Source organism: Diabrotica virgifera, chromosome 4 (assembly GCF_917563875.1).
Source record: "Diabrotica virgifera virgifera chromosome 4, PGI_DIABVI_V3a".
NCBI classification, from domain to species: Eukaryota; Metazoa; Arthropoda; class Insecta; order Coleoptera; family Chrysomelidae; genus Diabrotica; species Diabrotica virgifera.
Window position 1 is genome coordinate 163,497,606 of NC_065446.1, and position 27,164 is coordinate 163,524,769.

General features: G+C 33.5%; 1 protein-coding gene across 1 annotated transcript in view; it reads left to right on the forward strand.

Moving 5' to 3' along the window:
• LOC126883212 (zinc finger protein 493-like) overlaps nt 1-24,892 on the forward strand; it is a 57,838-nt gene extending 32,946 nt beyond the window's left edge. Inside the window, exon 2 of the mRNA XM_050648470.1 lies at nt 22,048-24,892. Coding sequence (XP_050504427.1) covers nt 22,048-24,371 — 2,324 coding nt within the window. The 3' untranslated portion in view covers nt 24,372-24,892. The remainder of the gene's footprint in view (nt 1-22,047) is intronic.
• The last annotated feature ends 2,272 nt before the right edge of the window (nt 24,893-27,164 follow it).

Below are 27,164 nucleotides of genomic sequence, written 5' to 3' on the forward strand. Positions count from 1 at the left end.
ATAGGAAATTACTAATAAATTTTATTTCCTGGAATTGACCAACTTAATAGAATTCTTACATCTAATCCCCAAATGGCACGCATTATAAAATATAATAAAAGATAGCCATAAGCCAAACATACTTGATCACATCCAAATGACCCATGAATTACAGATTCAATATCCACTAGGTTGTCTAATGTAGATGTGGACTTTCTAAATCCACTTTGTATAAGGCTAGGTAGCTATAATAACAATAAGTCTAATACTGTCTAGTATCTATCAAGTGGATAAACTGATTAAATTGTAGCAAGTTTTGTTCTATTGAGTTTTTTCACTAAGCTAATACTTTTCGAGTTATTTGCGAGTGAATATGTTCGTTTTTTAACAAAAAAAAAACACGTTTTTAGACGGTTTTACGCAAATAACACAATAAGTAAGTATTTTATCGAAAAAAGTATTCAATAAAAATATAGTTTATAAAAATTTTTAAAAAAATGTCTGTATCAAGTCTTTATACTCAGTAGAAGCAGAATTGTAGCTAATGAAAAGTAAGTTCTTATTCGTCAAATTCCAAATCGAATATTTCAACGTGAAATAACCAAAAAATTAAGCACATTTCTGGGAAACTCATCGCAACTTTTTAAAGTGTTTAAAAAAGTTTCTAGCATTAAAATAAGCACGTTACGCTGAAAATAAAGTTGGTCCTTTTTTGTAAAAGATAGTTTTAAAAAAGCGTGAAAAAGCACTTTTTGTACAAAAATAAAAAGGGATTAACTTTATTTTGTGCGCAACTTGTTTACTTCTGATACTAGAAACTCAAAAAAAATAAAGCTGTTTTTAAACTTTTTAAAAAAGTTATGATGAGTTTTCCCCGACAAGCTCTTAATTTTTTGGTTATTTTATGTAGAAATATTCAATTTTGAATTTGACAAATAATAAGAACCTACTTTTCATTAGCTACAACTCTGCTTTTACTGGGTCTACGACTTCATATGTCATATTTATATAAAACATATTTTTTGTAAAGCTGTATTTTTGCTATGAATGTTTTTTTTTGGTGAAATACTTCCTTTTTAAGTTATTTGCGAAAATCCGTCTAAAAACGTACTATTTTTTGAGAAATGAATATATTCACTCGCAAATAACTCCAAAATTATTTACTTGTGAGGTCAAGCCTAGTGAAAAAAAAAACTCTATAATCAATTTATATTTTCAATATTTTTGCAGAAACAAAAACAAAAAAAAAATAATACAGATTAATATGATAGTGACTGCTGCGTTAAAATTTTGAATACGGGCCACGTAAAATAACCGCGTGTTCTTGGCTAGTTCCTTGAGTAGGGAGAATTTTACACTTCTCTCTAAGGCTAGGCCAACAAATTTAAGCTAGGCGCGCCACTATACGGGCAGGTTTTAAATACAACAAAATAATGCATAGGCTTTCGTATCTTTCCGTATTTATCAATCAACGATTATAGTATATATATTATGAATCAGTAGAAACGATTATAACGAGCGATCCACAATTATTGGGATCAAAGCTAGCCGTGCAAAAAATTACGTATGTCTTGTTTTAATCTGAATTTATATCATTGGTTTATCAATTAATTTTGATTAACGTTATAAAACATAAAAAATCAGTCAAAACCTTTAACACAGAACTTTAATCAAAAATAAAAAGAATTAACAAAATTATAAGTAACAATAATAAATAAAATTAAACAAGATGTTGTATATGTCCACCATCAACATCTCTACATAACCTAACTTTTCTTGTTAAGTTGACGTACACTGCAAAGTTGACGTAAACTGGAAAGTATATCTGAATTAAGAATAGACATGCACTGTATATCTGTCGTTCAGAGCCACCTATGGTGACAATAATTTTGGATCACACGTTATTTAAATTTGGTAAATTAAACTCCGCACGACCACGCAACTCGAAACACAAGTACGCAAATACGGTTGCGTGAAGCGTGGCTCGAGGTCGTGCAATTTACGAGACTCGCTCGAACTGTAGATCCTTGTAACGTCTAACAGACCTCGTCAGAAACTTTCTCATCGGACTACTCGGGGCATATTATATGAGTCGTAGGTAAATTCCAATATCCTCCAACTCCACTTTTTGCATATTTTGAACTACAGTAGAGCGTCGATAATCCGAACTAATTGGTACAGGGGAAGTTCAAATTATCGAACATATTATGTTCAAAATACATACAAAGCTCATAAACATAGTCCATATGTATCTGGTGTCCCAATAAGAATGGCTCTCGACCATATCTCAGGAACCGTTTATAGTACAGCTTTGAGAAAAAAATATTTATAACAAAAGTTGCCTCGAGAAAAGCCTGGAAATTATTTTTATGATTGTGGGTTCACCGCTAGAGGGCGTAATTGAATATCAAAAATTAAAAAAATCAAAATTTTACAAAATTTGCCTAGTGATAGGCCACTGGAAATCCGATCATCGTATTCTTCATAAAATTCTGCGCATACTTTATTTCATAAGTTTAAGTCTACCTTTGCAAATTAGAGGTGGGGGTGAGTGGGAACCTTGTTATGAAAAAATGGCTGTAAGTCCGGTTCTGCTAAATCGAATTTTGCAAACTTGGTCTTGTTGAAAACAGCTCTTTTTCATCATTAGTTAGCCTAATGATGAAAAGCATTGATACACATGATGAGTTATAATTTCGAAACAGCCTATTAAGTAATATGCCAGCTAGGAGGCGTTATTTAATTATTTTCAGATATCTAGTTTTCTTTGGAAAATATTAAATACAAGTATGCATTTTTAATCCTCTAACTCTATTACAAAATAAGATCAAATTAGCAACAGAATAGCGAAAACCGCATGTCGATTCCTTTTTTCTGACTCGAGATATCTTAAGAAACGTGTAAATTTTAAACCTAATCTTTACTGTTACCGGTAAACGAAGTTAAGGAAAGGTAGTCTGCTGTGGAAAAAACAAAAAAACATTTTCCAGATCTCAACGTATATAATTAATTAAAACAACAATAAGACAATCGACACTATAAAATATAACAAAGAAATAAAAACAACTGCTTAGTGACGACTTAAATGTTCAAATTATTGCCATCATTTTTGATTCAAGCATTTACTCTTTCTAGAGTAGATTGAACAGCAGTTTTAATTTCTGCTCTCGAAATGCTTTGAATGGGGTTTCGTATTCTTTGGATCATTTGTTCTCGAGTAGGCCTAGCTGCAAAAACAGGGTCTTTAATCCGTCCCCATACCTAAATAAAAGTGAAATACCAAACTGTCCCCACACCAAACAGTTAACTCGTGAGAGTCTGATAATTGGACCCTTTCTTTTCGATAATGCTATTATTGGTGAAATCTATCTAATTTTTTTAAGGAATGAATTGCCACTTCTTCGGGAAGATGTACCGCTAGCAGTTCGTAGGTCCATGTTGTTTCAGCACGATGGTTGTCACCACACATTTTTCCAGAGTAGAAAGAGATTTTCTAGATGAGTCATTCTCTGATAGATGGATAGGACGTGGAAGCCTATTTTTTGGCTAAATAGATCACCAGATTTAACTCTTTTAGAATTTTATTTATGGGAGCGGATTAAAGACCTTGTTTTTGCCGCTAGGCCCCCTACTCGAGAAAACATAATCCAGAGAGTAGGAAACGCCATGCAAAGCGTTGCGAGAGCAGAAATTGAGACTGCTGTTCAATATACTCTTAAGCAGTAAATACTTGCATCGAAAATTATGGGCCATAATTTGAACATTTAAGTCATCACTAAGTAGTTGTTCTTACTCATTTGTTATATATTTTAGTGTTGTTTTAATTAATACACGTTGACATCTAAAAAATGTTTCTTTGTCTTTTCCACAGCACACTACCTTTCCTTAACTTTGTTACTGGTGACAGTAACAGTTATGTTTAAAATTTACACGTTTGTTAAGATATCTCGAGATAGAAAAAAGGAATCGACATGCGGTTTTCGCTATTCGTTTGCTAATTTGATCTAATTTTGTAATACAGGATTAAAAATGCATACTTGTATTTAATATTTTGCAAAGAAAACTAGATTTCTGAAAATAATTAAATACTGCCTCCTAGCTGGCATATTACTTAATAGGCTGTTTTGAAATTATAACTCATACAATGATGAAAAAGAGCTGTTTTCAACAAGACCAAGTTTGCAAAATTCGATTTAGCAGAACCGGACTTACAGCCATTTTTTCATAACAAGGTTCCCAGGTTTCTCTTATTTGCAAAGGTAGACTTAAACTTGTGAAATAAAATATGCAGAATTTTCAACTAAAATTTTAGGTTAGTTATTATTTATAAATAATTAAATAACTTGGTGATATAAAAGCTCTTTTGGTATAGATTATATTTCCAGAAGCCGATCGAAATTGAATGAAGAGTTAAGCAACAGTTAAATTGTTAATTAAAAATTTACGGGCGCTATAATAACCACAATCATTATGATGCATAAGAATAACTATGATTTTTGTATAAAAAGGCAGTATATATTCCTATCTAATGTACTTTTTTTTCTCTGATTCTGGCCTTGGTTTAGAACTAGAACCTTTAGCCACGTAATTGTATAACTTATCACTAACTCAGGTGTAATGTGTAGTGTGTGTGTTGAGTAAGTGTCTTGTTACTTTGCAAAGTCAACGTCATTGTCTTTGCCAAAATAAACCAAGAGGAAGGTCCAATTTGGAAAATAATAATGTAAATGATAAAGAGCAGAATAATAGTGCAGTTAATGTAGTGAATAAATCAATGTTTACAAATACAGTTCCAGTAAATAGACAAAAACCTAATAGTTTAAATAATGACAAATACAAACCAATTTTTGGAAATAAAGTAGTCAGTAATTTTACGACTGTCACTAAAATGGGTCACATTCATGTGTCGCATGTGGGTGTAGAAATGGAAAGTGAGGACCTTTTAAATGTTCTAAAGAGACTTCACCAGATATCAATTTTAAATGTGTTCAATGGCATAAGACGGAAACGGCATCTTCCTTTAAAGTTTTTCGTACCCTTTAGAAAAACTTGATGAAATAAATAATCCATCATTATGGCCCCAAGTTCCAAGATTCAAATTTAAACGGAATCTTCAAAACAGTGCAGCAGTATTGGAAAAGGACTAGTCAACACAAATGCAAAAAATCTTGATGTTAACGTAGGAAGTTTAGAAGTTCCTGAAAAACTTAATATTTTAATTGGCGAAAACTTGATGAGTATGTCCATGTTAATGTTCAATGTTTAGCAAATAAAATAGAGATGATTAATTTATTTTTGTTAGAATTTAACTTTGACGATCTCAGATACATAAATATCGATAGGTATTTACTTGCTAGCAGTTTCTGTAGGAAGAATAAAAAGAACGGTGGTACTGTAATCTATGTTAAAAACACTTTAAAATTCGAAGCTATTAACTGCGACAGTTTTAATATTGAACAAACATCTGAATTTTGTGGAATTTTTCTTTAAGATATTAACACTGTTGTATTGGCAGTGTATAGATCTAGTAAATGTAACGATTTTAAGTCTTTTTTCAAAAATTTTGAAAATCTATTGGATCACATTATGAGGCCAAACTTGAATGTAATAGTTTTGGGAGATTTTAATATCAATTTTAAAGTGAAAACGGCAAACGTTAGTGAATTGACTTCTATAATCATCTTTTGGTATAAACCAAACAATTTATGACTATACTCGAGTTACTGCTACATCTGCCACTTGTATAGATAATATGACAAATTTTGAAGGACAGTTTCGGACTAGTGTCCTTGAACCGTGTTTTTCAGACCATCGCGGTCGGTATATTAGTATAATCAAAACATCAAATAAATTAAAATCAAGTGTTTGCACTAGAGCCTTTACACAGGAAGGTATTTTAAAAATGAGAAACTTTTTATCAGTGTTAGACTGGAACATTTTTAATAGTGATTTTGATTTAGATTGCTTAGCAACGTTTTTAATAGATAATTATAATCATGCAGTATCACAATATTTTCCACTAAAAACATTGGTTATTAAAAAAAAATGTCCTGTAAATTGGTTCAATGAAAACTTAAAAAATATGAGAAATTATCTGCACTCTTTTAAAATACGTGCTGATTCTAGTAAAAATCCAATACATTACAATTAATATAAAAAATACAAAAATAATTATAATGCCGAGTTGAAAAACGCGAAAAAGATGGCTTATGATAAACTAATATTAATTTCAAAGAATAGATCAAAGACGTGTTGGAAGATAATTAACTATGAGCGTAACAAAACAAATAGTTCACATAATATAACAACCAATATATCTTGTGACACTTTCAATAACTTTTTTGTTGAAATTGCTGAGAACATTATAAAAACCCTTCCTAGTACATCAGACGACATAAGCTTGAACTATCAAAACTTCCCAGCTCCATCGAGTTCATTTTTTCTATCTCCAACTACTCAACAAGAAGTATCGGAGGTTATTAATTCATTAAAAAATTCAAATTGTTTGGATACAAATGAGCTAAACGCTTCTTTTATAAAAAATACTTGTGAAATAATTACCGAACTTTTAACACATCTCATTAATAACATTTTTTCAATTGGGATATTTCCAACTGGATTTAAATACTCCAAAATTGTTTCTATTTTTAAAAAGGGCGATCGTGATCTTGTAGACAATTATAGACCAATTTCTATCGTTTCCATATTCAGTAAAATAATAGAAAAAATTCTGAAGCAACACCTAATATCGTACTTTGAAACCAATAACTTTCTTACAAGTTCTCAATATGGGTTTAGAAAGGATCGTTCCACAACTCATGCACTCTTAGATGTGATGAGTGGCATAGTGGATGGCCTGGAAAAGTATAGCCAAACTGCCATAACCTTATGTGATCTTTCAAAGGCCTTCGACCGTGTTTCTCATATCTTACTAAAAAAAACTGCACTTTTATGGTATCAGAGGTACTCCTCTAGAACTAATTAAACTGTATCTACTTGCCAAATTTTATGGCTCCATGCAAAACAGTATTATTTGCAGACGACAGTACTTTTATTTTTTCTGACAGAAATCGTGCTCTTTTAGAAACCACTTCTACAAATGTAAATTCAAATGCTCAATCATGGTTCGCAGCAAATAAACTTAAATAAATGACAACAAAACTCAAAATTTATTCATTTCATCTAATCCATTCGATGCTCATGTGGAAAAAATACTGTAAAATTGCTGGGCATGACAATTGACAACACACTGACTTTGTATAACCATATTGACCATCTCAAAGGTAAACTTTCAAGTACTTTATTTTTACTTAGACAACTAAAACTTGTTACAAGTGTTGATACCTTGTAACGTGAATGAAAACAAAAGCCTAGACGGTTAAACAAAAAAGTATTTGGCATAACGCTGTATGTGTAAAACAATAAGTAGCGTTAAATAAAATAGAAAATAAAATAAAAAATATTAAAACGGTGTGATTATATAGGTCTTAGGCGTGAGGTTCTATTCCGCTACTTTTGGGGATGCTCCGGTAAGCTACATTCTTCAGAGATTAATAAATTAAAATAATACTGCAATGATCCAAAATTAAAGAAAATTACTTGCAATGTCGATCCATTTAATGTAAGTTGGTACTTACCATTGCGGTCGTAAATTTGTCTGTACTTCTCTCCAACAAGAAGGAAAAGAGATAAAGTGTGCAAAAGAAAATGCCAATAAAAGTTGTAACATAATAGTTGTTTATTAAAAACAAATAAAAAATTAAAAATGAATTGAAATGATTTTGGTAAAATTAAGTCTTTCGCGATTACGATTGTTCGAAGAAGAAAAAAATAAACAGTTTATTATGAGTACCTGATGACCTGGACTGCAGTGATGATTAGAGCTACATAGATCTGGTTTAGCTCAGCTGGAACTGTTGTTGTTCAACACATTTCACTTATCACTTTACAAATGTTTGAGTTGTAGTACTAATTCACAGCATTTTATAGTATGAGAACAGAATTCCAAAGTTTTTGTTTTAGTAGCAAAAAAGTAACTGCTAATGGTTGATTATTATAGAACATTCCACATTGGAACATTGTAGGCACTGTTCATTTGAACATAGTACAAATTTTGTTACAAAAATGAGTGTTTTTATCTTATTATGAAGTTGGAGAAACTCGTTCCGCGAACTTGTATTTATTTCTTCTTAAGAACAACATAATGAAGCTATTCTTTTTAATACACTAGACAACTAGACACAGAACATACTCTCGTGGTAATTACTATAACCAACGTTTGTTTTCTAACTAAGAAAACATACTGAATCGAGAATCACTACACCTCACAAAACAAAAAACTGTCTCCTAGACCACATCGGTCTATGACTGTACACCTTCAGTGCTCGATGTGACTCTCTTCTATCTCAATTTCTGAGCCGGTTCCTTCTCGCAAAAAAAGAATTCACCTCCCATTCTAATAAACATCAGACAGTTTTATCAAATAAAAAACCAGAGTATCTTTCTAAGACCATCCTACTGATGTCATAATCATTCTTCTTATCCAATCGAAAAACGCTGATTCTCCGTAAACAGACTTTTCATGCCCGCGAAGAAATTGCTTCAACGGTCAAATCTGAGAACCCAACTCTTAAGAGTTTTATCGACAATAAAGACGTTATCTCTACGAATGGAATTTATTAAATAAACACTTTCGACTCAAAAAGCTATTAATTTGCTTTGAAAGTAAGCCGAAAATATACACGTGCACTTATTAGGTCACCGCATATTGTGGGATCTAAACAAAAAGATTTCGCAGCCCGACGCCTCCATACAACTCCTTGTCAACACAGGGCCGGAACTGAATATTTTTAAGACGATGAATTTGAGACCGTTACACTGCCTCCCCCACGATTTCAACTTCGTGCAAACCAGTTAGAAATCGGAAAAAGAATTAAAAAAACTGAAACGGTCAACAAAAAATAATTGAAGACCAACACTTGGTAGTCACTATATCATAATATCGTTCAGATACCTTAGGCTCACTCTAACGATCAACACATGTCTTACAATCTAGACATGGACGCGTTAACCATAACACAAAAAAACAATACAAGATTACAATGATGCAATTCGTCATCGTAGAAAAAATAAAAACACAAAAATAAGGCAGGATATGTTAACGTTTTTTCGGACGCATATGTTTCTTTCAACCCTGACTTACACCACGAATAACATAAGAATAATGATGTCTTAGCATCATTAACGCCATAAAATAAAACAAGATTAACATGTTATCCTTGACTTGGATGCATAAAGTCTTGCATTTATGACTTATTCCAAAGATAACGTAATGTAATAACGCTATAAGTAATCATTACTTACAAATAAACACACAAAAAAAACGAAGAGAGTTACTGATAGAGTTGGACCTTGTAATTCTATAAAGATAAGCCTGTAATTAGTTTACTGGGAAAAGATGGACACATTGTTTTTCAGAAACTTGTAACTCTTTCAAGAAACAGGGGGGATAGGAAAATATTGATATTTTAGTTTTGTTGTGGTAACCAGAACAAGCGATATCTAACGCGTATCACACGCCTATAATAGGGACATTTTCGGTGGGGTCAACTTTAGGTAGGGTCATAGTCAGTAGAATCTATTATTCAGGGTTACACAACCAAACGAAGGTTTTAGGAAATGACCCAGGAAGTCATCAACTTAGGTCTGTTGCTAAATTGCGATTATGAATGGCTTCTCATTCCGACGAGTCAACTGGCGGAAATCCGCTCACTTCATCCCTAGCCTTCCTCATTGTCTGGCCATTCATACTGCAAGGGGGTTAGACAACATATTTTCTATAGAGGGGGCTGAAATTCATAGGCCCTTGAAGTAAGAATAAACTTAGGCAAAACAAACAGGTTCTATTACGAACTATCACTAGTAACTGGACAAAGGACTTCTGATATTAATCTAGATACCAAAAAAAATTTACAAAAAATTAAAAAAAATAAAAAACATTTTCCATAAGCTTAAGCTGGATGGCATATACACGAAAGTAATATATCCTAGAAGGATATCCCAAAGAAATAAAAAAATAAAAAATCAAACTTTTTACTATCTAAAAAAAAGTTTTATTTCTATATCGGACTAACACACGACATAAAAACATTTGACGAGTGATTTTTACTATGTCCTTTCAACAAAACAAAAAAAATTTTATATTCTTATTAACTAAAGTAAAACAGTTCAAAGAACTGGGGTGTGAGCCAAACTGAGTTGCTCTGGAGATCAACGTGCGGAATCCCCTACACTACTTCCAGAGGCTCGTCTCCTCGCGACAACATCCAAAAATAAATCAAAAAAGATAAACATTGACCGCAGCGGGACAATTCCCGACTGATGGTCTACACCACAAGCATAAAAAATTTTGTCGAGACAGCTCTAAAAAAATTAATGCGCGTCTCGTCCTGAAGGGAAACGAGGCACGGGGGGGGGGCGGTTTTGCCGAAGCAAAGTGGTATTCAATGTACTGAGTACTAGGGTATCAGTGCTTTACTGACCTCACGCCAAAAAAAATTTTTGGAAGAGAAACAAATCCCTTCCAGGATAAAGTTCGCATTTGCGCAACTTTTCCCTTAACACGGACCACGGAGGAAATGAGGTGTCGCTCAAAAAAAATCACCAAAATATTTAGATTATAGTAAGCTTTCAGATCAAAATTTCATATGTTCAAAACCATTTATTTGAAATCACACTTTCCAAAAATGAAGAATTTCGACTAATAAAAAAATTTGGTGCACAAAACAAAAAAATTATTTCTCAAAAAAACTTTACGCACCTGTGCTATATAGGTCTGGATCCCGCGTATGAAAAAAAAGTTGATTAATAGCAAGCTGAAAATTTGTTAATAGCTTAAGGGTGTCTAGTTGGATAAACTTTGATATATGGGGACACTGGAACAGGGGCAGTTTTAATTGTGGAACAGGTTAAAAATTTGGAACGGTCACACCACGAAAACGGCACATTTATTTTGTCCGACAGAACAGACTTAAACTCTCCGAACAGAGATTAAACTCTCATGCAAAAATCAGACTGCTATTTATCACCTGTCATAATTCCTGTCATTTTACATATTCTACATGCTCCACTCATTAAAACGCCCATTTGGTGATAAATAGCAATCTGATTTTTGCATGAGAGTTTAATCTCTGTTCGAAGAGTTTAAGTCTGTTCTGTAGGACAAAATACATGTGCCGTTTTCGTGGTCTGGCCCCTCCAAATTTTTAACCTGTTCCACAATTAAAACTTCCCCTGTTCCAGTGTTCCGATATATCAAAGTTTGTCCGACTAGACACCCTTAAGCTATTAACAAATTTTCAGCTTGCTATTAATCAACTTTTTTTTCATACGCGGGATCCAGACCTAATAAATAAAAATCAAAAATATCAAAAAAATTATATTTAAAGTTGGTTCATATCACCCTGTAATAATGGAACACACATTTCTATTCCGCATCGGACAAATCTGAATCATCTGACGAAACATTAGCCGAATGATAAGCTTTTAAATCTTTCATGTGCCAATTTCCAGCATTCGATCCATCTGGATTCCTTAGAACGTACACTAAAGGGGATAGTTTTTTAATTATGGTACACAGAATATATTTGGGAGCCAATTTTGCCATAAATTGTTTCGGAGCGCTAGATAAAACCATATTTTTTCTCCAAACTTGATCGCCAACGTTAAACTGTACGTCACGTTTACGCAAATTATATGTTTTTGCATTTCGCTCATATGCACGAGACAAATTTTTACGCACGGCCGTGAAAACTTCTTTTAAACCTTTGACCTCGGAAGCGTAACTGTCGCGATCACCCGGTAGAATTTCTATATCAACAAGATCATGGGGTATTTGACCGTAATAATTTCCAGATAATGGTACATGGTACTATTAAGTCAACGGCGATAATTTGCCATGGGTATTCGGCTTTTTTCTCTTTACCCATTTTACCCATTTGCGCCATATTAGGTGCTTTTTGTGCTCCACGCGTTTTGCAGTCACGGACATATTTAACAACATCTTTTCGCAGTTTCAGCCAGTAATAATTTTCTTGGATTCGAGCAAGAGTTTTATAGACGCCAGGATGGGCACAAGTTGCAGGATCATGACACGAACTAATAACATCCTCACGTTGAGGTTTGGGAACTAGGACTTTCCACTCGATTAAATTTGAATTAAAAGGAAGACAAGCCGGAATAAATTTATATATGAGGTCGTTCTCTACTTTCCACTGTGGAAAACTTTCTGGGTTAGACAAAATTTTTGTACGCAAATCATCGTACCAAGGATCGATGCGATCAGCATCAATTTCAAGATAAGCAATTTGATCATTCTCATGAATCCTACTAAGTGCATCAGGCACCTTATGGCATGCTCCTTTACGATGGACGATTCGGAAATCAAACTGTTTGAGACGCATAGCCCAACGAGCTAAACGACCTGTGGGATTTTTTTTTAATTTCTAAGCCATAACAACGAAAAATGGTCAGTGATGAGAGTAAATTCAACACCGTCCACGTAAGGACGAAATTTTTCAACAGCAAACAAAGCAGCAAGGTCCTCCTTCTCGGTGGTTCCATACGAACGTTCTGCTCTTGTCAATGACCGACTTGCATAAGAAATCACCTTTTCTCCACCGTCTATTTCTTGAGTCAATACGGCTCCTAGACCGGTGTTACTTGCGTCACACTGAATAGTGAAAGGGCGAGAATAACGGGTTGTACTAAAACTGGGGAAGATACTAAAGCTTCCTTTATGGCGATAAAAGCATTCTCAGCTTCTGATGTCCAAACTATAGGTTCTTTCTTTTTCTCTCCTTTCAAAAGATCATTGATGGGAGAAACAAGGGTAGAAAAATCTTTGACGAAACGTCTATACCAAGAACAAAGACCAATAAAACGTTTAATCTCCGTTGTGTTAGTTGGACGGGGATAATTAACCATAGTCGAAATTTTGTCGGGGTCCGACCGGAGAGAGTTATCACCAACGATATAGCCTAAATACTTCAAAGTTGTTTTGAAAAATTCACATTTTTCCACGTTTATTGTAAGGTTAGCATCCTTTAGTTTATCTCGAACTTTCCTAACAAGGCAATGTGTTCCTCAGCAGTGGAAGAACAAACAATGATATCATCCAAATAAGTAAAAATAAAAGGTTCGAATTCTGGACCAAAAATCTGATCTACTAATCTTTGTTGGGTTTGAGCACTATTACAAAGACCGAAAGGCATTACGGTAAACTGAAACGATCCACGACCAACAACAGCAAAAGCAGTTTTTTCCCGAGAAGATGAATCAAGAGGGATCTGCCAAAAGGCTTTTTTCAAATCTATAGAACTGATATATTTAGCGTTACGCAACAGTGACAAAATTCGGTCGATATTGGGGAGAGGATATGTGTCATGACGAGTAACTTCATTAAGATTCCTGCCATCAAAACAAAATCTAAATTCACCTGTCTTTTTTTTTACGAGCAGGACTGGACTACACCAAGGACTGTTACTCGGTTCTATAACTTTAAGTTTGAGCATCTCATCTAATTCACGTTTTAAAATATCAGACATGTATGGCGACATAGGAAAAGGACGTTGTCGAAAAGGTTTCGCATCGCCGGTATCAATAGTCATTTTGATCTTATCTGTTCTTCCTATTCCATTCTTTTTGTCTACCTCCTGAAAACTATGGATGACAGCATCAGCTAAAGGTCTTAACTCGGCGGCAAGAGAATCAATCGAGCACAAAGATTGTGAGAACAAAACATCGCTTTCAGGTTTTGAAGTTACTATCTCGCAAAAGGGATTTCTGACACTCCACCTATTTTGTTCGAAATTTATCGCTAAAGAAAATTTTGAAATAAAGTTACTTCCTAGAATAAAATTTATTGGTAGCGATGGCACTACGAGACAACTGATCACATGACAAACTCCATTCGCCACAAACGGTAAATCTACAATACCAGAAACTTTTTTACTCGATCCGTCGGCTAAAGATACGTTCTGACTACACGATAAATCGATCTCAATGTTGTTTCTCTCAAGAAAATCTAATCCCTTAGATCCTACTACAGTGGTGGAACAACCTGTATCTAATAAAAGTGTAAAGGTTTGCGAAAGAATCTGGACCTCCAAGTAAGGTCTGTTATCGAATGGCTTTGAAGCGATGACCGGAGACAATGCTGACGACTGTTTTTAGAAATTTTTTACTTTACCTAGCCACTTATACCAATCAGACATCAAAATTTTTTGAAATCTACTATCGGCCGCATAACATGTATGTTCGGAGTTTGAAATTTTATTGTGAACACTCCTACCGAACTTAGGGGCGTTGTTTATTCGTTTTTTGGAGATTTAACGCAATTCGTGCATGTCTTTACCGTGACATCATCTGCACCGCACCGAACACAAAAATATCTGTCGAATCTCTGTTTACATTCGTTGAAACCGTGTCCGCGTTTTCGGCAATTAAAACAAACGACCATCTTCGATGTATTTGAAGTACTTTTACTCGGGTTCTTCGCCTCGGAATTTCGCGAAGCTGAGCGATCGTCATTATTTTTAAAATTTGCTTTCCCGGTAGGAACATTGGCTTTTCTAGAGGGACCCGGGGACTCATGATTCACATAAGCGACGGACGTTTCCTTCTTAACACTAGGCACAACCACATTATTCTCTAGTTTACGAATCATAGCAGACAATTCTTCAACAGTATTGGTATCGACTAATGCAATCAACGGAATATATTCGGGGATAATATTTTGCCTCAAGTGTTTCACAATAGTTTTCTCCAAAGGCTGGACCGTCAGCCGTTTTGCCAAGGACATAACCTGTGCCTTAAATAAAGCAAACGACTCATTTTTCTTCTGCTTCCTGGATTAAATCTGGTTCCATAAATCCTCGTCGTAATCTTGTGGTAGAAACGTAGCCTTCAAAAGAACAACCAATTCGTTCCATGAAGAAACGGTACTGCGAACACTCATGAACCACACAGCAGCGCTACCTGTAAATAACTCAACAGCTGATCGGAAAAGAACCTCTTGTCCTATATTACGGGATTCAGCCAGGTCTCTAATCTTCTCCAAAAAATTGAAAACTCCTTTGGAATCTCCATTAAATTTAATGTTCCAATCGACTAAATTAATAGAATGCGACACCTGAACGACTGGAGTTGGAATATTTACAACCGGTTGTGAGGGAATCACATTCGAAGAAACAGATGGCCCATCAGAAACGATTTTATCATCTAATTGCCCTTCTAAAAGAAAACAATCTGCAGACGCCTCTGCCTTATACTCCTCTTTTTCCTCAAACTCTACAGGTAACCTAGCTATTCTAAGAGATAAGTGAGTAAGGTGAGCCTTTGCCCTACGATAAACTGAATCTCTAACATCACCCTCGAACTCTCCAACTAAACTACGAACATCAACGGTGGTTGCATCTATCTGCTTCCTCTCGTCATTGAATGTTAACCTATTTTCATCTAAATCGATACTGGCATTTTTACTAAGTAATTTACGAAGCATTGTCTTTTTATCACTAAGATTTTTCTTAGTCTTAACCCCTCGTATAAATAATTCATAGTCAATTTCGTCATTTTTCAAATATTGAACCACAGAGGATTCCATTTTGAACTACTTATATACTCTTAAAATATTGCGAAAAATTCTACAAAAACAAATATTCAAACTCAAAATTTACTGTCGAAATTGAAATTGAAATCTAGTAGTTATTAGTTTCGTTAACCTTTGGAATTTCTCTTTTCATATTCACATAATCAAAAATACCATGTATTATTTCTATTTGCACATCTTTTTCAAAATTTACAATGAATCAAGATCTCTGTACAGACTCCTTAAGACAGCAATGAGCCATAGATCAGTACGTGGAAAATATCATTTACATGTACAAAAAAAACTAGAACAAAAGAATTGGCATGACAATGCAAGTGTTATTTTTATGTATCAAAAAACGAACAAAAAACAAAAAGAATAAGGCTTCACGAGAGGGCGTCATTTGTGTAACGTGAATGAAAACAAAAGCCTAGACTGTTAAACAAAAAAGTATTTGACATAACGCTGTATGTGTAAAACATACTTACGTAATAGAAAATATATATTGTACAGGGCGTCAATAAGTTATATTTAATGAATGAAATACGATGACGTCACTTTTACTTTTCCTCCCTAGGGAGGAAAAGTACAACTTTGCTCCCTACAATCAGGTCCGGAAAAGTATACTTTCGGTAGAGGTAGGTGGAAAAAGTTATAACATAATAGTTGTTTATAAAAAAAAAATAAAAAATAAAAATGAATTGAAATGATTTTGGTAAAATTAAGTCTTTCGCGATTACGATTGTTCGAAGAAGAAAAAAATAAACAGTTTATTATGAGTACCTGATGACCTGGACTGCAGTGATGATTAGAGCTACATAGATCTGGTTTAGCTCAGCTGGAACTGTTGTTGTTCAACACATTTCACTTATCACTTTACAAATGTTTGAGTTATAGTACTAATTCACAGCATTTTATAGTATGAGAACAGAATTCCAAAGTTTTTGTTTTAGTAGCAAAAAAAGTAACTGCTAATGGTTGATTATTATAGAACATTCCACATTGGAACATTGTAGGCACTGTTCATTTGAACATAGTACAAATTTTGTTAAAAAAATGAGTGTTTTTATCTTATTATGAAGTTGGAGAAACTCGTTCCGCTAACTTGTATTTATTTCTTCTTAAGAACAACATAATGAAGCTATTCTTTTTAATACACTAGACAACTAGACCCAGAACATACTCTCGTGGTAATCACTATAATCAACGTTTGTTTTCTAACTAAGAAAACATACTGAATCGAGAATCACTACACCTCACAAAACAAAAAACTGTCTCCTAGACCACATCGGTCTATGACTGTACACCTTCAGTGCTCGATGTTGACTCTCTTCTATCAGTTTCTGAGCCGGTTCCTTCTCTCAAAAAAAGAATTCACCTCCCATTCTAATAAACATCAGACAGTTTTATCCAATAAAAAACCAGGGTATCTTTCTAAGACCATCCTACTGATGTCATAATCATTCTTATTATCCAATCGAAAAACGCTGATTCTCCGTAAACAGACTTTTCATGCCCGCGAAGAAATTGCTTAGCTCAGACTCAACGGTCAAATCTGAGAACCCAACTCTTAAGAGTTTTATCGACAATAAAGACGTTATCTCTACGAATGGAATTTATTAAATAAACACTTTCGACTTTCGACTCAAAAAGCTATTAATTTGCTTTGAAAGTAAGCCGAAAATATACACGTGCACTTATTAGGTCACCGCATATTGTAGGATCTAAACAAAAAGATTTCGCAGCCCGACGCCTCCATACAACTCCTCGTCAACACAGGGCCGGAACTGAATATTTTTAAGACGATGAATTTGAGACCGTTACAACCTTAAGAACAATTTACTTTTCTCTTTTCCATTCGTTTTTAAGCTATGGCGTTGTTTTGTGGGGAAACTCTTGCAATTCACTAACAATGTTTAAATTGCAAAAAAAAGCAATTAGAATAATTGCAAAAGTTGGTTACTTGGAATCTTTCTTGCAAACCATTATATATTAAATATGTATAAAATAATGCCCTTGCCAACACTATGGTTATACAATGTTCTCGTGGAAACAACAAAACTGCAGATACTTTAATTAAACAGTCTGACTTGCATAATTACAGCACAAGAGGTGCCAATAATATCAGAACAGTCAAATATCGTTTGAATAAATCACAAAAAAACTCTATTGACTGTAACATATATAATGTCCTACCTCAGGATTTTAAAAACCTTACAATCAATAAATTTAAAGTCATTCTGAAAAAATATCTTCTGAGATTTGCTTTTACTGTTAGTGAATATTTTGATCATTTTAAAGCAGTATCATGGACATGAATATTACTCACTATGTTTTCCGATGTTTCATTTTGTGAATGTGCGTGAATGTATTTATATTTCTATATATATTATTTGTATATACACATTATCTTATATCTTATATATTTTATATATATCAAATTGACTTGCTACAATCCAAAAAAAAATTTTTGTAAACGTAGTCAATAAATTTTTGAATCTTTGCAAAGAGACGCTAATTGTATCCGAACAAAAGTACATTACATCTAATGTACTTTACAGAATTAAAATTGGACTATTTAAGCGGCCTCAGGAATATTTTAAAATTTTAAAACACACTATTTCGTATGAAAAATTAAAAGTTTGTAAAAATAGTGGAGAACCTTCTCAAAAATGCAACAGGTGACAGATGGCATAAATTAGAAGTTATTAGAAATCGGTAATAAAAAAAATACATTGCTATCTAGGGACAGTTTTATGTTATTAGTACAAAATGTGAGTAACATAATGCGTCTCAAGTGATGTAAAACTCGCCTAGGACCTAAAATAAAAATGTTACTTTATTACATTGTCAAGAAAAAGGTTAAATTCATTTTCTTTTGCCCTCAAATATTTATATTATTAGTGTAGGAAACAGAGGTTAAACCTTGCAAAATGGACACAAGTCCGGTTTTATTTTTTTTTTCTGGTATATCAAGGGGTGCTTATTATGCGACTAACTTTTTCTTAAAAATTTCGCCCCGGAACCCCCCTTTTCACCCCTTTAAAGGGGGTACTTTGTGGTTTTTGCGGAACGTAGCCCTTCCTGTACCTTTTGCAAAAAATTTCTTTTATAGAAATATGAAGAGGACTATATTTTCTGCGATTTATTTCCAACAGCATATGTCTATCACCCTGAGGCCCCAAAGTTGACAAGTTTTTAAAAAAGATGTTTTTAAAAAAAATTATTTCTCCCTAACTGTAATGGAAATTAAGAAGTAATCCTGCGGAAATTATTCACAAATAAGTGACTGATTTTTTGGTATAGGTTTCACTTAAGGGTAATTGCCCTTTTTTTAATTACAGGTTGTTACATTTTAAAAACCCCGTTTTTATACCATCTGAACCGTTTATGCTAGAGTAAAAAGACTTTCAGCGATTACCCATGTACCGGTGCTATTTACAAATTTGTATAATGCACCCCCATTTTCCCCGGAACCATCCAAAAAAAAAGAAGAATTAATAAAGAAAGTGATTTTCTTGGAATCCTTCACACACAACGGCCTTTATTAATATACTTCATATATCATTTTGTGCACCCATGCATGGAAACCAAAAGCGATTTCATAGTGCAACCCCTGTAGCCAAAAAAAAAAAATAAATAAAATTTGGGGTTGAAAAAAATTTTTTTTTTTTGCTTTTTGATCCATATGGGCATATGCTTCATCAATAGTGTTTTTCAAAAATATATATGGTTATTGCAACATCCCTGCAGAAACCACCCCTATCCTTGAAAATATACTGCAGAAACTACCCCTATCCCTTGGCGAGCATGTTTTTACGATTTTCTCATTAACTATGCATTCTTTTTAAACGAAACTTATACAAGGTTAAAGACCACTATTTACTCTAAAAATTAAGTCATTCATTTTTTTCGTATAAGCAACCGTTACGGTACAGTAGCGCCGTAAACTTTTTGTTTTTTTTTTCGTCACCTGTTCGTTTTATTAATAAAGTACTTATGTAAAATAAAACAACACAGTGTAACCTACAAATTATGACCTATGCACATTTTACATTCTTTGCGCCCCAAAGCCACAGTGGTGGCCCAAAATCAATTTTTGCTTATTTTCGCCACCTACACGCATTTTATTGCATTAATGCTACCTTAATAGCACACTATTCACCCTCCAGTGGTAGCTAAGCACTGGCGGATCCAGGAAGGGGTGATGGGGGCGATCACCCCCCCTCAAACCAAGTGATATTATATTTAAGGGGGGGGTATGGTTTGAAATATTTAATTTTTTTTATTATTTCAAATAAAAGTGCATACTTTCAAGACTACTCTCTGAAAATTTCAAAATAATCGGAGTAAAATTACCAGAGATACAGGGTGTTGAATATGCCTACCTTCGACTCGCGTTGCCGCGGCTTCGCGCCAGCACGCTTGAGCGTAGTGAGAAACGTTAAACAACTGTTTGCCTTCTCTTTTGTAGATTACTCCTCGATTTAAAAAACATATTCCAATGTGCATCACTTTACGATTTGGCAGACAAATAAGAAGATGAAGATGCAGTTGTCAAAACTTTAAACGCATTTTTCTCAAAACTGCTTTTTCAAATGCGGTGGACATTGTAACTAAAAAACTACTGGGCCGATCTACCTGATATTTTGCACATATTTTCCTTAGACATTTCATGAGGTAACAACGTCGAGATATTTTTCTTTTTTTGCTTATTTTTTGTTCAACAATAATAAGTCTGTTGATTTTCACAAAATTTTTACTAAAAATTTCATTTTTTTTGAATTTTGAGTGATACCAAATATTCAAAAATCATTAAAAATAAAAAAACTCGACGTTGTGACCTCGTGAAACTCATAAGCTAATTAAATCTTTTTGAATTTTTTGTTTCGTATGATCGAGTGACGAGTTCTGATGTCCACCGCAAAATCCATTCCTTTGTGAGCTGCCTGTCAAAATTTGTCACCAATGGCTTATTTTCCAATATTTTCGATTGAATTTTTTTCTAAGCATTCTTTGAATTGTACTTAATATGCTTATTTAATTTAAAAATAAAATATTTGTACCAAAGCTTCGAAAAAAATTCACAAAAATGTGCTTGATATGTTGATTTCAAACCATACCCCCTCCTTAAAGATTATAAAGAAATACTTATATTATATTATTATTTTTATAAGAATGGCGTAGTTTTTATGCTTTAGCGACAGTGGCGCATCCAGCATCGTTAACAGGGGGGTGCCAATTGGTTAAATTTCTATAAAAATAAATGAATATTTTTATAATCTTTAAATATACTATCACTGAGAGGGGGGATCGCCCCCATCACTCCTCCCTGGATCCGCCAGTGCTTAGCGACCACTTAAGGGTGAATATTGTGCTATTAAGGTAGCATAAACGAACAGGTGACGAAAAAAAAAACAAAAACTGGAGCCCGCCAAAGCATATCTAAGGTTTACGGCGCCTTTGTGCCGTAACGGTTGCTTATACGAAAAAAATGAATGGAGCTTAATTTTTAGAGTAAATAGTGGTCTTTAACCTTGTATAAGTTTGGTTTAAAAAGAATGCATAGGTAATGAGAAAATCGTAAAAACATGCTCGCCAAGGGATAGGGGTAGTTTCTGCAGTATATTTTTAAGGATAGGGGTGGTTTCCGCAGGGATGTTGTAATAACCATATATTTTTTTGAAAAACACTATTGATGAAGCATATGCCCATATGGATCAAAAAGCAAAATAAATTTTTTTCACCCCCATTTTATTTATTTATTTTTTGGCTACAGGGGTTGCACTAGGAAATCGCTTTTGGTGTCCATGCATGGGTAATAGTAACGTGCACAAAATGATATTTGAAGTATATTAATAAAGGGCATTGTGTGTGAAGGATTCCAAGAAAATCACTTTCTTTATTAATTCTTCGTTTTTTGGGTGGTTCCGGGGAAAAATGGGGGTGCATTATACAAATTTGTAAATAGCACCAGTACATGGGTAATCGCTGAAAGTCTTTTTACTCTATCATTAACGGTTCAGATGGTATAAAAAGGGGTTTTTTTAAAGTTAGGGAAAAATATTTTTTTAAACATCTTTTTTAAAAACTTGTCAACTTTGGGGCCCCACCCCCACTAAGCGGTGGGTGATAGACATATGCTCTTGGAAATAAATTGCAGAAAATATAGTCCTCTTCATATTTCTATAAAAGAAATTTTTTGCAAAAGGTACAGGAAGGGCTACGTTCCGCAAAAATCACAAATTACCCCCGTTAAAGGGGTGAAAAGGGGGGTTCCGGTGCGAAATTTTTTAAGAAAAAGTTAGTCGCATAATAAGCACCCCTTGATATACCAAAAAAAAAAATAAAACCGGACTTGTGTCCATTTTGCAAGGTTCAACCTCTGTTTCCTACACTATTATAGTCAGTTTGATTTTTAGATCATATCCAAGAGAACAAGATGGCCGTTATAGAGACAAATACTCAACATTCATCTAACGAAGAAAATTCTAGGAATCCACATGCTGAAGGAAAAACATCAAATAAAAAGAAGAAAGTTGTGACTGGAAAAAGACCTTATAAATGTGAAATTTGTTCAAAACAGTTTATTTGTGCAAGTGCTTTGACAAGACATTCGAGAGTACATACTGGACAAAAACCACACAAGTGTGAAATTTGTTTTAAGCAATTTAGTCAAGCAGTTGGTTTAAAAAGACATTTGCTAGTGCACACTGGAGAAAAACCTTATCAGTGTGATATTTGTTCAAAACGGTTTCCTCAAAAAGATCGATTAATTCCTCACATGACAGTTCACAACGGAAATAAACCTTTAAAGTGTGAAATTTGTTATAAGTCGTATAATTCACCATATCAATTAAAACTGCATTTAAGAGTGCATAGTGGAGAAAAACCATACAAGTGTGAAATTTGTTTTAAGGAATTTAGCATAGCAGGTAATTTGAAAATGCATTTGAGAAAGCACACTGGAGAAAAACCTCACAAGTGTGAGATTTGTTTTAAGCAATTTGGTGAAGCATTTAGTTTAAAAACACATTTAAGAGTACACACTGGAGAAAAACCTCACAAGTGTGAAATTTGTTTTAAGCAATTTAGCATAGCAGGTAATTTGAAAATGCATATGAGTGTGCATACTGAAGAAACACCTCACAAGTGTGATATTTGTTTTAAGCAATTTAAAAAAACAAGTAATTTGAAAACACATTTGAAAGTGCACACTGGAGTAGTAAAACCTCACAAGTGTGAAATTTGTTTTAAGCAATTTAGGAATGTATCTGGTTTAAAATTACATTTGCGAGTGCACACTGGAGAAAAACCTCACAAGTGTGAAATTTGTAATAAGCAGTTTAGTCAAGCAGGTGCTGTGAAAGTACATTTGAAAGTGCACACTGGAGAAAAACCCCACGAATGTGAAATTTGTTTTAAGCGGTTTAGTGAAGCAGTTCATTTGAAAACACATTTAAGAGTGCACACTGGAGAAAAACCATACAAATGTGAAATTTGTTTTAAGCAATTCAGTGAAACAGGTACTTTAAAAAAACACTTACAAGTACATACGGGAGAAAAACCTCATAAGTGTGAAATTTGTTTAAAGCAATTTAGTAAAGGAAGTAGTTTAAAAAAACATTTGAGGCTGCATACGGGAGAAAAACCTTACAAGTGTGAAATTTGTTTAGAACAGTTTGTTCACAAATTTCAATTAACTTTTCACATGACAGTTCACACTGGTGAAGAACCTCATAAGTGTGAATTTTGTTTTAAACTGTTTAGTCATGCACATGGATTAAAAACACATTTGAGAGTGCACACTGGGGAAAAACCATACAAGTGTGAAATTTGTTTTAGACAATTTTCCGGGAAAACTAGCTTGAAAGATCACATGGGATTGCACACTGGGGAAAAACCTCACAAGTGTGAAGTTTGTGCTAAGCAGTTTATTAGAACAAATCAATTGAAAGTACATTTGAGAGTGCACACCGGGGAAAAACCTTATAAGTGCGAAATTTGTTTTAAGCAATTTGGTGTAGGAGGTGCTTTAAAAAAACATCTGAGAATGCATACAGGAGAAAAACCTCACAAGTGTGAATTTTGTGATAAGCAATTTACAGAAAAATGTAGTTTAAAAAAACATTTGAGAGTGCACACTGGAGAAAAACCTTATCAGTGTGAAGTTTGTTCAAAACGGTTTACTCAAAAAGTTCATTTAACTGCTCACATGACAGTTCACACCGGAGAAGCACTTAACAAGTGTGAAATTTGTTCTAAGCAGTTCATTACAGCACATAATTTGAAAGTACATTTAAAGTTACACACTGGGCAAAAACCTTATCAGTGTGAAGTTTGTTCAAAACGGTTTGCTAAAAAAGGTCAACTTACTACTCACGTCACAGTTCACACTGGAGAAAAACCTCACAGGTGTGAAATTTGTTTTTATCAGTGTCGTACTACTGGTGATTTGTCGAAACATTTGATGGTGCATACTGACGAAAGACCTCACAAGTGTGAAATTTGTGATAAGCAATTTCGTCAAACAAGTAATTTGAAAGCACATTTGATTACACATACTGGAGAAAAGCTTCACAAATGTGAAATTTGTGATAAATCATTTAGTACAGCAGGTAATTTAAAAAACCATTTGAGAGTGCACACTGGTGAAACACCTTATCAGTGTGAAATTTGTGATAAGCAATTTAATCAAGCAAATAGTTTAAAAAAACATTTGAAAGTGCATACCTCACAAGCGTGAAATTTGTTTTAAGCAATTTAGTCACACATCTGATTTGAAAAGACATTTAAGAACATATACTAGAGAAAAACGTTAGAATGCGAGATTTTTTTTAATAAGCACTTTTCTGTGAAAAGTAAATTGAAAATTAAATTCGTAAAAAAAATGTTACCAAATACTTTGGCTTATATGTACATTGATAATCGACTGACATGCGAACAGCATATATTGAACGGGTCTACCCCAACATCCCGACACGTCAGAACACCGACAGGTTTGATAAGTTTCTTTTTAATATATAATTACATTTATTTCCTGTTTTTTGTTTATGGCCATGTTTTTTATTTTTTGTTACTAAACAAAAGTATTTTGTATTAAAAGTATTAAACACCTGTGTTGAGCTGCCCCCCCCACTTGCAAAAATTAAAAAACAAATAGCCCTGATTTATGAGCTATTTATGAGCTCTCATATTCCGCAAACTAAAAATTTTGAGCTCGTTCCACTGGGCAGGAATTTAATACCCCAGGCTGAGTCAGCCCCCCCCCCCCCTACTTAAAAATAGGAATATTGAATCGGTTTTTGCGACAGAATTACGAGCTATTTATGAGCTCTTGAAATTATATAGTTTCGATTTTTGAGCTCATCCCCTTCACCCCCAAACAACCCTTTAATTGATTTAACTTAAGAGAAAGATGCTGAGAAAACTTAAAATATATCGTATTGCGAATATAATTCCTATAGCTTATATACTCTAAGAATAAACTATTAAATCAAGAGCATTTCGATTATTGAGCTACAACCCCTTCGCCAGAAAACCACCCTATCTTCCCGGCTTAAGAGAAAGTTGTACTTAAAATGCGTTAAACTAATTATTTGGCGACTACATATCATTTAATAATTTATAAGCTTCCAAATTACGCGCATTTAGATCAGTAAATTGCAATTTATTTTGTATAGTGCAGTCACTGAAGGTAAAAATAAACGATTACCTTCAATTTCGGTGAACCTTCATCAATTTTCACGAAAATTGGTCAGTGGTTAGAGGATACGTCAAGAAACAAAGGTGACATGGTACCACATTGCGCCTTTACCCTGAGGGTGGATACCGCCCCTTCCCGGGGGTGAAAATGATTTTATAAAAAATAACTGCACAAATCAATAAAAGAACAAATTAAAAGCAAAATTTATTATATAAAGTTAATAAAATAAGTAAATACTTTTTAAGTTATTAAAGATCAAAGATTTTAATTATTTGTGAAAAAAATGCATGTTTTGAAGAGGTTTTTTGTAAATCACTAAAAAACTGTAAGTTTTTACAAAAAAGTTAATAGTAGTTTAATTCGTATAGCTTATATTCTAAAAATAAACTCTAAAATCACGCCCCTTTCGATTATTGAACTACAACCCCTTCGCAAGAAAACCATCCCATATTCCCGGCTTAAGAGAGGGTTGTACTTAAAATAATTTAAATTAATTATTTGTCGACTATATATTGTTTAATAATTTATGAGCTCGCAAAATATACGCATCTCAATTATTGAATTGCCATTTTCTTTCTATAGTGCAGTCACTGAAGGTAAAAATCAACTATGACCTTCGATTTCGGTAAATCTCCATTCATTTTCACGAAAATTGGTGAGCGGATTTTGATACTATCAACTTTTTCTGGATCTTATTTTTCATAGGTTTTTCTAAGTACTTTGACAAGTATTTAGTACCTAAGTGTTATAAAATGCATCTCTTTCCCGTTATTTAAGCTTGAACCCTTAGATTTGAACAGTTGCGGAAAAAAATATACATTTAATTACCAATAACTTACTTTAAATTAACATTAAAGGGTTTTTCAAGTAAGCAATTTATTATATTTTTTATTAGCTTCAATTTTAGTGATGAAAACTTTTTTGTAAAAACTTACAGTTTTTGAGTCATTTATGAAAAATCGCTCTAAAGCATGCATTTTCTTTCCAAAAATTAAAATATTTGATCTTTAATAACTCAAAAAGTATTGATTTATTTTAATCACATTATATAACAAATTTTGCTTACAATTTGTCCCTCTCTCGATTTGTGGGGTTATTTTTAATAAAGTAATTTTCACTCCCGAGAAGGGGTGACATATACCCCAGGCTAAAACCCCAAGTTGTTATTGTCAATTCGTGAAAATAAATGGCGATTTAGCGAAATCGAAGGTAATAGTTGATTTTTACCTTCAGTGACTGCACTATAGAAAGAAAATGGCAATTCAATAATTGAGATGCGTATATTTTGCAAGCTCATAAATTATTAAACGATATGTAGTCGAAAAATAATTAATTTAAATTATTTTAAGAACAACTCTCTCTTAAGCTGGGAATATGGGGTCGTTTTCTTGCGAAGGGGTTGTAGCTCTATAATCGAAAGACGCGTGATTTAAGAGTTTATTCTTAGAATATAAGCTATACGAATTAAACTATTATTAACTTTTTTGTAAAAACTTAAAGTTTTTCAGTGATTTACAAAAAACCTCTCCAAAACATGCATTTTTTTCACAAATAATTAAAATTTTTGATCTTTAATAACTTAAAAAGTATTGACTTATTTTATTAACTTTATATAATGAATTTTGCTTTTAATTTGTTCTTTTATTGATTTGTGCATTTATTTTTTATAAAATAATTTTCACCCCCGAGAAGGGGCGGTATCCATCCTCAGGGTAAAGGCGCAAGGTGGTACCATGTCACCTTTGTTTCTTGACGTATCCTCTAACTACTGACCAATTTTCGTGAAAATCGATGAAGGTTCACCGAAATTGAAGGTAATCGTTGATTTTTACC